The 17,022-nt window shown below is 43.5% G+C and overlaps 1 protein-coding gene across 1 annotated transcript in view; it reads left to right on the plus strand.

The window, feature by feature from the left end:
* Positions 1–10,561, plus strand: part of LOC136677075 (dnaJ homolog subfamily B member 5-like) — a 30,941-nt gene extending 20,380 nt beyond the window's left edge. Inside the window, exon 4 of the mRNA XM_066654465.1 lies at positions 9,670–10,561. Coding sequence (XP_066510562.1) covers positions 9,670–9,903 — 234 coding nt within the window. The 3' untranslated portion in view covers positions 9,904–10,561. The remainder of the gene's footprint in view (positions 1–9,669) is intronic.
* Positions 10,562–17,022: the final 6,461 nt, after the last annotated feature.

Here is a 17,022-nt window from a genome sequence, read left to right on the forward strand (position 1 = left end):
GTTCCACCTTAACAGCTGCGTAGTCTTTTTCACGTCTCTGTAAACCACCTTAACAGTTGTGTAGACTTTATAATATCTCTATTTCCACCTTAACAGCTGTGTAGTCTTTTTAATATCTCTGTAGTTCCACCTTAACAGCTGTGTAGTCTTTTTAACATCTCTGTAAACTACCTTAACAGCTGTGTAGACTTTATAATATCTCTATTTCCACCTTAACAGCTCTGTAGTCTTTTTAATATCTCTGTAGTTCCACCTTAACAGCTGTGTAGTCTTTTTAATATCTCTGTAGTTCCACCTTAACAGCTGTGTAGTCTTTTTAATATCTCTGTAGTTCCACCTTAACAGCTGTGTAGTCTTTTTAATATCTCTGTAGTTCCACCTTAACAGCTGTGTAGTCTTTTTAATATCTCTGTAGTTCCGCCTTAACAGCTGTGTAGTCTTTTTAATGTCTCTGTAGTTCCGCCTTAACAGCTGTGTAGTCTTTTTAATGTCTCTGTAGTTCCGCCTTAACAGCTGTGTAGTCTTTTTAATATCTCTGTAGTTCCACTTTAAAACCTCTGTAGCTCCTCCTTAATATCTTTGTAGTTCCACCTTAACAGCTCTGTAGTCTCTTTAATATCCTGGAATGTGAATTACACCTACGTTTCATGACATTTGACCTAAACCCACATGAGCCTCTAAAACAGAGACAGAGCCAGAGCCAGAGTTGTTTTATCAATTGGCTGCTGCAGTCCCGTGAATCAATGAGGCGCAGACAGAGATTAGACAGGTTTACTGCGGTCTAATCACCGGACCACCATTTGGCAACTGTCCCCTCATTTGCATCGACTCAAGGAATGAAATACAGGGCTTAGCTGGCACCAGCCCACTGTGTCCAAAATAACATCTGACCCTTTTAACCTCGCTGGTTACTAAATTTACCAAAACCGTGACCTTCGTTTCCACCAGGCACCGCAGGGCATTCCTCTTCATCCCATTTCCTCGTATCTCCAGAATGGTAACGTTACAGGAGGAGAACAATGTGACTTCTTAATGTAAAAGGATTTCTTTTCCAGTGCTTGTTTCCACACGATGTGAAGGAGGACTAGTTTTCAGTTTCAGTAACAGCATTATAACGTTCTTTATATTTTCTTATGTTCATTTCAAATCAAGAATGTTTGAATTCTGAAGAACAGTGTTATGTTACACACAAATGCTTTAAAACGTATTATTATCCTCCCTTTTGAATGACTGGAAAAGATGAATAAATTCTTAATAAATCTCAGAAGAAGAGGGTGGTCGTGGGCAATATGGAAACAGCAGCATTGGCTTCTGAAAGAATTGGTGAATTACAGGTTTGCAAGTGCAACAATAGACCAACATACAGATCCAAATTCAGTCCTCTACTATTACTGTTAGCTATGCAGACACAGAGAGAACACACCACACTCCTCACAGACAGTCACCCGGAGGAAACCCACGCAGACACAGGGAGAACACACCACACTCCTCACAGACAGTCACCCGGAGGAAACCCACACAGACACAAAGAGAACACACCATACTCTTCACAGAGAGTCACCCGGAGGAAACCCACGCAGACACAGAGAGAACACACCACACTCCTCACAGACAGTCACCCGGAGGAAACCCACGCAGACACAGGGAGAACACACCACACTCCTCACAGACAGTCACCCGGAGGAAACCCACACAGACACAGAGAGAACACACCATACTCTTCACAGAGAGTCACCCGGAGGAAACCCACGCAGACACAGGGAGAACACACCACACTCCTCACAGACAGTCACCCGGAGGAAACCCACACAGACACAGGGAGAACACACCACACTCCTCACAGACAGTCACCCGGAGGAAACCCACGCAGACACAGAGAGAACACACCACACTCCTCACAGACAGTCACCCGGAGGAAACCCACGCAGACACAGGGAGAACACACCACACTCCTCACAGACAGTCACCCGGAGGAAACCCACACAGACACAGAGAGAACACACCATACTCTTCACAGACAGTCACCCAGGGGAAACCCACGCAGACACAGGGAGAACACACCACACTCCTCACAGACATTCACCCGGAGTGGGGCTTGAACCCACAACCTCCAGGACCCTGGAGCTGTGACAGAGACACTACCTGCTGCACCACCGTGTACATACCATAAGTTCAGTCCTCTTTAAAGAGGTGTAATTGCATTATTATGCTATTATATTATCATGATGTCAGTAACATAAAATAATCTTAAAATGACAATAATATCATTCATCCCAATGATTTCTGTGTCAATATATCACCCACAAAAATGGCCTGTGGTCTACTGGGTCTGACACGATGAGCTGGGTTACTCCGTGCAGTTTGATGTGATCATGGAGGCTGGGCTCAAGGGAAGTCCAAACAAACTTCCTTTACCTGCAGACTCTTAGCTGTAGCTCCAAAGAAGCACATTCAGGACACCGATCACATCGTGGCAGGTCAGCCTCAGGAGAATAGGTGAGACTGTCCATGTTTAGACACAATAGCAGTGGACATTGCAGTTAACTTTTCCTGTGGTACTCTGGATTCTACAGTCATTGGGATCAATGCGTGAGGATCTAGAAACCTTTGTGGATCATCTCCTGGCTATGAACTGCTTTAACTGCAGCTCCTTCTCCGCTGCTCGAGCCGGACGCATGATTTACCCTCTCCCACTACAGTGTGAGGGACCAGGAATGTGGTGGTGTGGTGTCATGTGCTCCTTGCTCTGAAAAGGCAAAGCCACCAGACAAGATTGTCGTGCAACTGCAGCAGACGAGGAGTGCTGAGTATTTCTGGCGGCAGGTTTAATTGCGAATGCTATTTCAGAAGCAACATTCTGCTGAATCAAACGAGAAGGAAAGATCAGAGTAGGAAATAGTACCAACAAAGAAAGCTATGTTAGTGCCGGGGAGGGGAGGGGGGGTTAATTAACACTCAATCTGGAATTAGCTCATTTGAGAGAGGCAGAGTTACCCAGGAGTGGAAGTAGAGCCTGTTTCTACCTGATTGCTTTATGAGACTAGTGTCCAGACTGTATCCTGATCAGATTGTATGCATTTACAAACTGAAACACACAAATCAGTTGGTACACCACAAACATGTCTCTGCTCCTTCTTTCAAATGCACTTTGGGTGCACTTACACATTCCTTAAAGCAGGTGCCTTGGGCAGCCGTGGCCTAAAGGTTAGAGAAGAGGGCTTAGAGCTGAAAGGTCATTGGTTCGAATCCTACATCTGGTTGCTGGGAGTGAAAGAACAGCACTGTCCTCCTCCCTCAGTTCAGAGCAAGGCACCGAACCCACAACTGCTCCCCAGGTGCCAGTGATGGCTGCCTGCTGCTCTGTGTGTGTTCACAGCCCCTAGCGTGTGTTTGTGTGTTCACAGCCCCTAGCGTGTGTTTGTGTGTTCACAGCCCCTAGCGTGTGTTTGTGTGTTCACAGACCCTAGCGTGTGTTTGTGTGTGTGTTCACTGCCACAGATGGCACAATGACAAATAATTGCACATTTGATTTCATTCCTAAGCTCCACTGAGCTGTGAGAGTAGAGCCTGTGTTTGCTGCTCTGGACTCAGCACTGCCAAACTTGAAGGTGGCTAAATTTGTCACTGTGGTCACGCTCGATTTTGCGTAACCAAACTAACCAATCAGACACAGGACTGAACTTTGAAACATTGTGATTTTGAAATGCCTTCATTTTGAGATATCGTCCCCTAATTTAAATGCTGTGGTGTACGTTAGTGCTGTTTTAAAGTCCAACCCTACTCTGTACCCACTGCCCACCTGATCAAGATGAAGTGGTTACAGGAATGAATGAGTGAATGAATGAACATCACAGTCACATCATGGAACTACACACACCACGAGAGTGTTTTATGACCTTGAGTGAGACTGTGGAGTGGACCCAAGAAAAACGCTTCCAAACTGTATCCCAGCAGATTAGTAAGACTTGTAAAAGAAGGAGTGATTGGCTAACCTTGTTTGAGTGACATGTAATCTTTCTATGATTGCTTCTGACCTAAAAAAACAACATCAGACATCGGCCACAGGCTCAGAATAGATTTAATGCACATCTCGATTCTCCTTGATGTGTTTCAGAGCGTCTCTGTCAGCGCATATGAGATACGTTAATAAAAAAGTAGATATTCCTCCCTCACTTGGTCGTTGGAAAGCTCAACAATTTGCTGTAGTCAAGGGGAAATATGACAACGCCAGCCCAGTAAAGCTGGAGGATCTCTCGAGCTGTCTAATTTAAAGCAACATCTGCAGGGCCTCTAAGCCTCTAAAAAAACATACCAGACTTTACCTAAAATAGACAGCACTGCGTTTAGTTTAATTCTGATGTGGTCTTCAGAGCCAAAGTGCAATGAAAACATGTTTTCATTTTGTTCCACTGCTAATCTGGGACAGGGTTTAATAACTGGCCAAGAGGATGGCACAGATATGCCGTTCCTCCTCATCATGCTCGTTAGATGCCCACTTTGGAACTTGATGAGACATTAGTGCAGTTATAATATCACGGAGGCAATAAAGTGTTCTGCCATCTGCTGCTCTCTCATGGCCGTGTTGACCCAGCTCATAAATCTCTGTCTGTCTGTGAGCCGTAAACAAGTTTTCAGAGAAATACTGGAGGCAGGTTATACTTGTTTCAGGAACACAGTGTCTGCAGAAGGTTCTTCCCTGGTTTCTGGCCACCAAGCCTTGGGCCATGTGGGCTGCAAAGCATCTTAAGAGTGGTCCTCAGGCAAACACTGAGGGTAAACAAGTGTCCATAGTGGTGTAGACATGTTCAATTGTTGTAAAGTGAGAAAATATATTTTACTTGAAAATAATGAAGATATATCAATTCCTACCACAACCAACTTGATCTGCAGGGCATGTTTGCACTACACTATTCTATTTGACTCTACTTTCCTCCTCCTCCACCAGGTGAATCAGGTCCTGGTTCTGGAAGCGGGTTCTTGTTTAGTGGCTGTTCTCTCGTGGTTCAGAGTGAGTCGAGTAGGGACTAAACCGTGGCGTGTAAACCTTGCAGAGCGCTGATTGTCCAGAGAGAGTCGTCACTCTATGCCACGCAACGCAGACGACCAGCACCAACTCTCCATCTGTAAAATCTCCAGCTGCAGCAGAGATCACGTTTGTTTTTATCCGACACACGACGGCAGCTCGTAAAATGACGCTGTGGTCTTTTGAAAAGATGAAAGAATCCAGTGAAAGGAAAAGCTCCATTTGAATCTACTGGTAATAATAGATAGGAGTCAGTGAAAAACATCAGTGTAGGGGCAGCTCCAAGGCCAGTGGTGGTGGCTGGAGCGTGGGCAGCTGTTCTGAAGCGTGGAGGAGGAGCACCGACAGACGTCCATCAGTGTCCAGTGGGGATTGTTTACTCAGAAAAAGGTAGAGGGATGGAGTTAGTTGTGATCTGTTTGGGTGAATGTAGAGCAGAGTGTGGCTAATGACTTCGGCAGATCTGACTATGACAGCTTTAACTAAAAGGAGAGAACCAGAAGGACACACAGACATGGGAAATAGATTGTACACTAACTTTTGCAGTGCACTGTGGGATTGTTTGAGTGCACTGAAAATTCTGCACTAGGTTTTCAGACACTCATTCACTATGTAGTGAATAGGGTGCAGTTTCTGACACAATGAGTGTCTTGCTTAATTTCTGGTGTAAAACCGCTTTAGCCTAAGTGCTCCTGAGTGGGACAGCGGCCTAAACACTGGCCTTATCATCAGGATATGGCAAGTTTGAGCCTTGGTCTTGCACCAACCCTCCGAGGCCAAGAGTCCTAGAGAGCAGAATTGGCACTGCTCTTTGTGTGGTTACGACGGCGCCCGCTCCCAGATGGGCATTTCTCAGCTGATACACCAGGTCTGATTTGTGCTTTCTTCCCAAGAGCTTAACTTTTCAGTGACGTTGTGTTAGTGGCAGCTAGAAGCAAAGAGCTAGGCTCGTTCACGGGTCTTTGACGAAGCACATGCTTACCTCCCCCTACCCGAGACTAGGGGCACTCTGTACGATTGTGGGAGACTCACTGAAAAAGCAGAATTGGAGACAACTCATAATTGAGGAGAAAATTTGTCCAAAAACAACATAAGTCTAAATAGCAGTGATGAAATGTCTTGGTGTAAATAAAGTCAGTTTGTGCAATTGTACTAAAACGTTGCAGTTAAAAACAAGTTAACAAAGCTTATCAACATGTTTTGAAGTAAACATGAACATTCATGAAAGCTATTTCGGTGACTATTCACTTCCAGTGTTTGTTAGCGACATTAGCGCATCCCAATTATCATTCCCAATATTATATTTTTAAGCAGATCATTTTGCTTTCTTGTGCCCCTTTATGATTCATAGTTTAGTGATAACTGTGTGGCCCCAGATGTGGGGAAAGTTGAGAACCCTGTTCTAGAGCCATCTTTTCACAGACCTCAGAGAAGCCTTGGCTACTTGGTGTTAAATTTGTCTCTGAAGGCTGACTGTGGTTCTATACGTTTGCTTAATTACACTGTGTCCTAACCGTAATTGCACCATATCTACATCAGAGTTTGTTCCTTTCAGCGAATGGCCTAGTTGCCGTTTAGCACCATTTGGGAATCCTCCACTCCTCAGCAGTTGTTCCACATTAGGTCAGCCATGGAGAGGCCTGGCATGTGGTCAAGGCCAAATGTTTGTGTTAGCCTCAGCCACAGCCTTCTTTTCATGAATCCCCCTCCCACCCCCTCATGTAGCTGCTGCTGCTGCCTGAAGGAAGGAGCTGATGTCACTGCCAACACATCTCCCTTCTCTCTGGGGGCAGCTGCTAAGTAGCCTTCATGGTGAGAAAGCCCAAGATAAGCTGTCCCTCCTAAAGCTGAGATGAATTAATGGTGGAAGAATGCAGACTCTTGGAAGCTGGATGTGTAATGAGCTGTCAAAGATTGAACTTCTCGGATTTAACTGGTGTACCTTCCGTAACCTGACTTTGGAAGATGGTGGAGAAAGTAATTGCACTTTTTTAACTGCACAACACACACTACTCTACTCTGCTTTTATGCTTTTTCATTAGGTAAATTTGGTCCTGGTCCTGGAACTGGGTTCCTTTTTAGTCGCTGCTCTCTCATGGTTCCAAAAGAGCCGAGTAGTGACTAGACCATGACGTTTAAACCTTGCAGAGCGCTGATTTGCCAGAGAGAGTCTAGTCATCTGTAAAATCTCCAGCTGCAGCAGAGATCACGTTTGTTTTTATCCGACTCACGACGGCAGCTCGTAAAATGACGCCGTGGTCTTTTGAAGAGGTTCAAACGCTCCTTGGATCGGTGGCCGACGAAAGAATCCAGCGAGAGCTGGACGCTGCAACAAGGAAGGAACAAACTCTACTGATCTGTCTGAACTGATGACGGAGCTGTGTTCAGTCCCAAACAACAACAACACACCAATACACCATGAGTAAACACCGCTTAACGTTACCACCGCCGTTGTTGTGGTTTCCAAAGACCACTGTTCCCCTTAGAGACGGGGTTAGAGACGACACCAGATACATTTCGGAGGGGGGGGGCTGTGGGAGTGGAAAACCAACCAGGGACCAATCAGAGAGTAGAGTCCAGTGGAGTAAGTAAAATGCAGTGGAAAAGTACCATAAGAATTGGTGGGTGGTGGTCTTTGGATCAGGCCTTGAATATAAACTATTAATGTCCCAGAATAAAAGTTAATTCTGTATCACTCTCTTGTCCTCGACGTCAGCCAGGTAATGATTATGATTCATACCCCTCATTTTAAACCCTGCCGTCTGCTCCATTATGTGCCTGCCATCCATGAATGGAAAATGCCAGGAGCCCAACTCTGAGGAAGGTTCTTTGTAGTCACAGATCTGTTTAAACCTCTCTGACAAACTTGCCAACTATTTATGACCTCTGCTGATTCTTCAGTTACACCATCAGCACTGCAAAATGAGAGCAGCGGCTAAAATTAGCTTTCAGTGCGCACCATTAGCCCGCGCTCCCACCAGCCAACACACTCACTTAGCTAACAGACATCAGACAGTCACTTATCCACGTTTACGTAAGTCCAGCCTTAAAACCCTCTCACAGACACAGCATCACAAATCCTCCTCTACTGAGTCATTCTCACTTAACTACTCCCACTGCTGTGCTTTGATGCTAATTTCCTCACGCAGACTGCACTGTTTTAGCCTTGACCTCACCTTCACAGCCGTGTTGGGGGTTGCCGATGTATCTCCAGGTGATGAATGGTCATATTATTTGTCGGGGAAAGGGATCAAGGATGAATGGAGTCCTATCACATGAGCTTTTTAGCATTGTTCATCCTTAATGTGTTAATTCTTTATCTATATACACTGAGATGAAAATGCATTGTATCATCGAGGGCTGGCCCTGAATATTCGGCTGTTCTGATACCACCTCCACGAAGCTCTGTGCCCTTAGCCACACAGTGTGTGTGTGAGTTAGGGAACGAGTTAGCGGGAGCTGCAGCACAGACTCAGGATTTTAAAGCAGGCATCGGAAGCAGATTTTCTGAACAACAAAGACCCCTCACAACACACACACACACACACTGAATATTAGAACAGTCACTGAATTACACAACCACGTATTTGTGGTCTTCTATATTTTAATGTTCACAAACTCTTGACACAGGTGTTCAGGTGTAAAACATTTACATAAATCTAAACATGATTTAGCAAGCTCCAGGGTCCTGGAGGTTGTGGGATCAAGTCCCGCTCCGGGTGACTGTCTGTGAGGAGTGTGGTGTGTTCTCTCTGTGTCTGCGTGGGTTTCCTCCGGGTGACTGTCTGTGAGGAGTGTGGTGTGTTCTCTCTGTGTCTGCGTGGGTTTCCTCCGGGTGACTGTCTGTGAGGAGTGTGGTGTGTTCTCTCTGTGTCTGTGTAGGTTTCCTCCGGGTGACTGTCTGTGAGGAGTGTGGTGTGTTCTCTCTGTATCTTCGTGGGTTTCCTCCGGGTGACTGTCTGTGAGGAGTGTGGTGTGTTCTCTCTGTGTCTGCGTGGGTTTCCTCCGGGTGACTGTCTGTGAGGAGTGTGGTGTGTTCTCTCTGTGTCTGCGTGGGTTTCCTCCGGGTGACTGTCTGTGAGGAGTGTGGTGTGTTCTCTCTGTGTCTGCATGGGTTTCCTTCGGGTGACTGTTTGTGAGGAGTGTGGTGTGTTCTCTCTGTGTCTGTGTGGGTTTCCTCCGGGTGACTGTCTGTGAGGAGTGTGGTGTGTTCTCTCTGTGTCTGCGTGGGTTTCCTCCTTCAAACACACGTTGGTAGGTGGATGGGTGACTCAAAAGTGTCCGTAAGTGTGAGTGTGTGTGTTGCTCTGTGAAGGACTGGTGCCCCCTCCAGTGTGTGTTCCTGTCTTGTGCCCAGTGATTCCAGGTAGACCCACCGTGACCCTGAACTGGATAATGGTTACAGACAATGAATGAATGAATTAACAATAACAACGTTAGGTGTCTAAACCTTTGCACAGTGCTGTAGGTAAACAACTGAAATGAAACTACATCTCAGTCCATGTTGGTGGCTGTAGAACACTCAACTGTTATCAGTTACAAAACACAAAAGGAATCATGAGATTGAAAGCTATGATGCCACTAAACTTTCCAGATCAGTTTGTGTTTCTTGACCTGACTCTCGCTGTGTGTCCCTCTGTCCCCAGGCTCTGTGTGGCTGCACAGTGAACATTCCCACGATGGAGAACCGGGTGATCTCACTTCCCTGTAATGACATCATCAAACCTGGCACCATCAAAAGACTGCGGGGCGAGGGCTTGCCTTTCCCCAAGAGCCCCTCCCAGCGCGGGGACATGATAGTGGAATTCCATGTTCGATTTCCAGACCGGATACCTCCTCAGTCCAAAGAGATCATCAAGCAGCACTTACCCCAGTCTTAAAGGAACATTTCAGCCAGTCTTTTCACACACAGACACTAACATTTGATTCAGAGGAAGGAGGGAATGTGCCGGAGCTGAAGTCCATTTCATGTTTTCTTAAATTTCTGTGAGCAGGTGAATTGATGTTGTTTTTTTTTGTGTGTGTTTTTTTTTCTCCTTCTCTACGACACCATAAAGCTTCTGGGATTTTTCCTTTTTCACTTTTAGGAATATCCTGAGCTTCCCCTTTTTGGTTTCCCTCAGATATTTTTCCATAACACACCTGGATAACGCAACATGGATATAATACAACACTTGGAACCTACCCTAGAACTGAAAGAGTTGCTACCTTGGTTTCAAAAGCACGCCGGATGGACTCTGCATTGATTTTAAAGACAGTCGTGCTTATTTATTGCCCCCTGGTTTAAACCATACGAAGGTCCACTTAGAACCTGGAATAGAGCAGAGCTTAGGGATAAGCCTTTGGGTCCTTTAGAGTGATGGGCTGCCTTAGCACGACCGAGTTGGAGAGAAAGCCTTGATCCTTTTCTAAGCTCAGACCCAACCCAGCGGTCTAAAGGTGCTTTGTTCTCTGTGACATGATTTTTAGGTGCTGTCATTTATTACAGGTCTTTACCACATTTTACCAATCTCAGAATCTTTGAGTGCCTTAACACGGCTCAAACTAACAGTCCTTTTCGTTTTTTTTCCCACTAGGTTCAAGCGCACTGTTAAAACAGTTTGTAATCACAGGACTGTAGTGTTTTCACCTCAACCAAGGCCTATTATGGTACTGTACGCTCCACTGAATACGCAAAAACCATTACATAGATTACGTCAGCACAGGTTTTAAATGCTTCTGCATTCATGACCCTCCTTTGTGGAAAAGATTGTTTTTAAACTGTTATTTTGGAACCAATAACTTGTATTATTTGTCACTAGTAATATGTAATTTAAATTAGTATACTAGTCTGTGAAGGACTGGCGCCCCCTCCAGGGTGTGTTCCCACTTTGCGCCCAGTGATTCCAGGTAGGCTCTGGATCCACCGCCGCCCTGAACTGGACAAGGGTTACAGATAATGAATGAATGAGTGAATGAATGAATGGATGAATGAATGAGTATACTAGAATGAATGAATGGATGGATGGATGGGTGGATATACTAGAATGAATGAATGAATGAATGAATGAATGAGTGTACTAACTGCCACACTGAAATCCGAATTGTGGTTACATTATTATTAAAATATAAAGCAAAGGTCAGTAAAAAACAAAAAACATGTCAAAATAGTTACTAATAAAAAGGAAGCAATAACACAAAATACAATGACACACACTTAAATATAAAGGTTTCTTTGAGCTATGCCTTAGTAGAACCACTTATGGTTCCATGAGGAAACATGTTTGTTTTAGAAATGTGTGTTTAAAGAACCTTTTAAAGGTTTAAACATCCATCACTCGGTCTTAAGGGTCTTTAACAATTTAAACATAAGGGAAAATATTTGGTTCTTTATGGAACCAAAAGTGGTTCTTCTACGGCATCACTCCAAGGACATTTTGTAGCACCTTTATTTTTAAGAGTGTGAAGAATATATAACATTTATAAATTAAAAGTGTTATACAACAATAAGCATATAATCTACACTCAGTTTATTTATAATTTAATATCATTTAAATTACTTATTAGTAGTGGTTTAGTACAAATGAATGGTTCCAAATTAACATAATGTAAGTACACTATGTTTTTCCACTAGGACTGTCTCTGTTCCCCAGTAGTGGGAGGCAAAGAAACCCTAATCAATGTGTCCTGTGTTTCAGAGTGTATTTGTTCATGTGCAGATGCTCTGAGAGGGGGTTCTGGTCATGTGCTGTAACTGAGAGGACATTTAGATGCTGATGTTTTGTTGGTAGAATTGGATAGCGCTCACAATGCCTTCTCCTGGAGATCTACTTTCCTACAGAGTTTAGTTCCAAGAAACACACCTCTCCAAACAGTGTTCTTCATCAGTTCAATTCAGGTCAAGAATATAATAATGATTCATTCATTCTCTGTAACCGTTATCTAGTTCAGGGTCACGGTGAGTCCGGGGCCTATCCGGAATCACAGGAAGCAAGGCGGGATCACACCCTGGAGGGGGCGCCAGTCCTTCACAGGGCAACACACACTCACACATTCACTTACACACTCACACCTACGGACACTTTTGAGTCTCCAATCCACACATTGTATGACCCACACTGCACACTACGTAGGGTAGAGGAAGGTTATATAAGATTCAGCCCTAGTGTTTTGGCGGTGTAATTGCAGAATAACAAAGACACACCAACACACAAATATAAACACGCACAACAGCATAGGGCTCTTGCGGAGGCTGTGGCGTGTACTTGAACTGATTCACAGCAGATGCATAGATCAACCAACCTGTTTTCTCCTAAATAGCTCTTCGAGATTCAGATGTAGCACTCCTTATCTCATACAGATGGTAAAATAAGGTCCTTTAACATATTCAGCAGTAGTTCAGGGGGGTTCCTTGTGCTCGTAGAACAGTTTGTTTCACTCGGGTGTGTTTTTGTTGTAGCCCTATTTTGAAATTCATCATAGACATAACATGGAAATAGCAATAAGGCCGGTCAAATTCACCTTTTATGTCAAATTAGGTGGCCATGATAATTTATGAGAAATCACTGATGATGTTCCCCAAACAGGCCATTTTTTTTTTTTTATTTGTTTTGTTTTGTTTAGTTTTTTTTTAAACACACACACAGTTTTCACGTTGATGACACTTTTAATTTACTCATCAGAAAACTGTTATGCCCCTGTACCCCACCCTCTTTACCCTCTCACTGATCTGACCCGGCCAATCAGGGTCTTGGGAGGAAATAAATCAGCCGGAGCAGGTGGTGGATTGTGGCTGGAATTAGACTCTGTAGACCTCCAGGACCGGGTTTGTTCAGCACTGTATTACAGTATTTTTAGGAAGTCAGTATTTTTTAATCAGTGTTATTTTTTTATTTTAGTAACAGATGCAGAACAGGAGGTCTATTTATAGTAGATTTTTGACAATCATGCATCCTCTTCATGCCGGGGCCGGAGGGAGATTTGAATGTCAACATACAGCGGTGTATATAGTCCACCTGCAGCAGTGGAGCTTCACTACATAAGGATTCATTATGAACTCTGTATAAAAGGCTTGTGTGCGATGTGTCTGAGCAAATGCTGAGTGTCTGTTTCTGAAATCTGTGAAGTCAGAAGATGAAGATGTGTGAGGTGCACAAATAGGTTTTAAATCTTTTTTTGTGTGTGTAACGTATAACTGTAATTTAAAATTCAAACATTCTCCTACTCGTCATTTCTTGGTCACTGTTGTGTAGTATTCAAAATTACTATTGTCCTTTTATTCAAAAAAACAACCCTAAACATGGGCTGCTTCAAGAAAAATGTGATGGGTTTGTTTTGTTCCTGGGGATAATACTGTATCCAAAAGTATGAGATTGGGTTGAGACGAGTTACAGATTTCAAAGTTGGAGACGGTGAACGTATCATAAAAACACTTCATTTTTATTAAATGATTCAATTTTTTCAGTCATCTTTAATACGATACTGTTACCATAAGGTAATAATGAAATAGGAGAATTGTTCATTTCGCAATTACAATTATACGCTACACAAAAAAAACACTTTAAAACGTATCTTTACACCTGATTAGTCCTCGCTCCACAAACAGCGTGGAGAATGCGCACAGCAGTAGTCCGAATATATGTTTGTTGCGAAATGGGCCACGCCCTCATGGAAATACACGTTTCTAAAAGATGTTTATACTCTCGGTTTTAGTATGACTGTTGATACTCGACGTTTTACGATTTTAGATGTGTGAAGTATTAGCTACAGCTTTGAGTTTGACACAAGACTAAGGTTTATATGCATTTGTATCTCCCTCGCAAAGATTTATCGCCTTTTTGCAATAGAGACTGCATTTGAGTGCTAGACTTTTCTACAGACAATCAAGCTTCAGCCCACACTTCCAAACCTATCAGGTCGTCTCTAACGCAGTCAGAATCTGTCCTCAGCCTCCACTGAACCAGACGTGTCCACACAGCTGGGCCTGGCGAAACCGGCGTGAGAAGCGGAGTCTGTCGGTCGCCGTGGGAGGCTTCCCGACGTGGGACGACCTCGTAGTGTTTGTTGCTAGGAGTCCTATTTATTTTATATAGTTTTTACACATTATTTATGTCTTCTGCAATATAATGTGATCATCTGGGACATTGAACCTTCTGACGCTTGGCTCCTGTGTCCCTGATCAGTTTTTGGATATGTCGGTTTTTGTAACATGTCTTTGAACTCCTGTACTTAAGGAAATCCAGCTTTGTAACTGGGTTGAAGTGTGTGTGGAATTTGCTAAGCAAGTGACGTTGAGGAGGGAGGAAGCAGTGTGTCAGTTCACTGTGATTTCAGTGTCGAGGCCTTCTGGACTAGTGCTTTGGCAGGGCTAAAGCTCGTTCTGAATGTGCTGGGGTGAAGTAGGCTACAATGTTATTATACGATGACCCTTTTTGGTGTAAAGGAAAATGATTTTACAAAGACTTAATAAACCAAATATCTTGACTACATGGACTATGTTGTCGTGATTTATTTTTATTTTTATTAACATTACCTGGACACACCATTCTGCCGCTTCCACTGAGAAGAGTGACTGTGGTTCAGTGACAATGAACTGGATAAGGGTTACAGATAATGAATGAATGAATGAATATAGACAGTTTTTTGAGGTTTCAAATGTGACTGAACAAAACCATACGCAGAGACACTTTTGTTTTTTTAACAGTTTTGCAACTGCAGATTTTTGACACTTGAACTGACTAGCCAATCAGTGCGCTGCACACTGAGTAGCCAATCAAAAAGCAAAGATTCCTAAGGTTGTGTTTACCTGAGAAACACGCTATGTCTGAAATGGCTCCCTATTCACTATTCTCCATATTACTCATTATATAGTGCACTATTATAGGGAACTGATTTCAGTAGTGAATGACTTCAGACACTAACTCAAGCAGGTTTTTACCAAACAGTGCAGTGCATTATGGGTATTCTCTATCTGCAGGTGTCAGGGGGTGTACATGGGTTGTACACTTCCTTTTGCAGTGCATTATGGGATTGTTTAAGTGCACTTGTCCACTATGTTTTTGGACGCTACTACAAAATGACGTGAAATGTAGTGAACAGGACACGACAGCAGTTTTTAGCCTTGAAGTGCTTTATTTAAGCACTGTAATGGACACTTTACCATTTTTAAAGGCAACATGGAGGATTATGGAGAACTAATTTTCTCACAGAAAAACAAACTCTTTTAAGAGGAAACGGTGTGAATTATAACATAAACTCATTTGTAACTCAAGCTGTTTAATTTTGTAGCACTTTTGCTGTGTGTTTACATTCCTGAAGTTAACGCTCTCCTGAATTTAGAGTCAGTTCTCCTTAAAGGAATAGAATGTAAGAATTGGCTTTTTTGTCTCCTGAGCTCCCTCTACCTGCTGCTGAGTGTAAGTCATGTTTTAAACACTCATCTATCTCTCTTTCTCACTTTCACTCACACACACACACTGAGGGATATTAATATCAGTCAGCTGATATATATATATATATATATATATATATATATATATATATACAGCTGCTCATTATCTCGCTCTCTTTCTCCTCCTTGTTTACTCTGCCATGTAATGTCTGTACCGTGAATACCGAGCGAGATTCTTCTTGTAGATAGGAGATATGTGTCGTAAATCGTTACGCATTTCTCACAAGAGCCCTCGGCCTCGTGATTCAGAAGTAGCTTAGTCCAGTAACCAGCAGAGGACCCAGCGTAGCGGCCGCAGAGGCTCTATTCTCCCTGTTACAGCTCTGTGGAACATCACAGGCTTTTAGAAGCTGTCATTTTAAGGTAGAAATACTACATAGTGTTTCTTTATGTAACATTCAAAAATAGAGCAACATCTGCATCTTTTCTTCATGCTTTTCAGTGTTCAAAGAACTCATCACTGTCCAAGCTCCTCCAGATGCTGTTTCTTGACCATGCCTCAAAGAGAGAGAGAGAGAGAGAGAGAGAGAGCAACCCTGAGCCTTTTCAGACAGTGTCATGTCTCCCATTTACAGATTCAGGGCTGCGTACAAACACTGAACCTTTTTCCAGTGCAAACAGCGGAGCAGAGTGCAGCTAATTGATGAGTAAACATTCTCTGAATGTTATTAAACTCATATACTGTCAGCTTCTTATTCCCCAGCCTTTTGTTCTGTTTTTCCCTTTCCACTTTAAATTGTGCTGATGCTACCTTTTGGCACCTGCACTGTTGAAGATGGAATGAGAAAATTTAAACAGGTAATTTGGAAATAATTCCTTAACAATTGGGAAGGTCTCCCTTAAGGTAATTATACAAAGCTGGTCAGCGTCTTATTCCGTACCTTCACAGGAGATGCACAGAACTCATTTATTAATATTCTCATTTACCAGGTCATTACTGAACACTCAAATGGCAACATTCATGTAAAAACATAGGGCTGAGAGACACCGCCATTTAAAGAGAAGGCTGTGGATTATTGGGAAATAGATGACTGCATCCCCACTGTTTGCTCAGCTCTCTGAGGCTGGGAGTCCTACAGTGTACAGCTGGCTTCTCTTTCTCTGGGTTGATGCCATGGTCCCGTCCCTCTCCTTATCACACGACATGGTGGCAGCCAGAACATCAGCTAATGTGATATGGGCTGTAGGCGCTCTTCTCTGGGACAGCGTTGGTGGCCCTGTGTATGATGAGGGAGTTCAGCCAAAAGCTAAAAGGGAGGAAAAGGAGATGACGGATGATTGGTGAAATGTGGGTAATTGTCTATTTAAATGGACGAGAACGATCCAGCACCCACATCATACTTGCTCTGTGGTCTCGTGGGGGAACTGATGGTTAAAGAACAGGCTGTTAGGGGGCAAACAAAGTATGCAGAGCAACATATGCAAAATATTCTGTAGCTCTAGAACTACAGCATGCTGCTGTATGGGCAGTGGAGCTGAGAGGATGGACAGTGGGTTGTCACTCACAGAAAAGTGCGGCATGTTGGCCTCGGCGCCTCAGTGCTTGAGTGAGACTGGTGCTGATAAATGT

Source organism: Hoplias malabaricus, chromosome X2 (assembly GCF_029633855.1).
Source record: "Hoplias malabaricus isolate fHopMal1 chromosome X2, fHopMal1.hap1, whole genome shotgun sequence".
In the NCBI taxonomy this organism is placed as follows: Eukaryota; Metazoa; Chordata; class Actinopteri; order Characiformes; family Erythrinidae; genus Hoplias; species Hoplias malabaricus.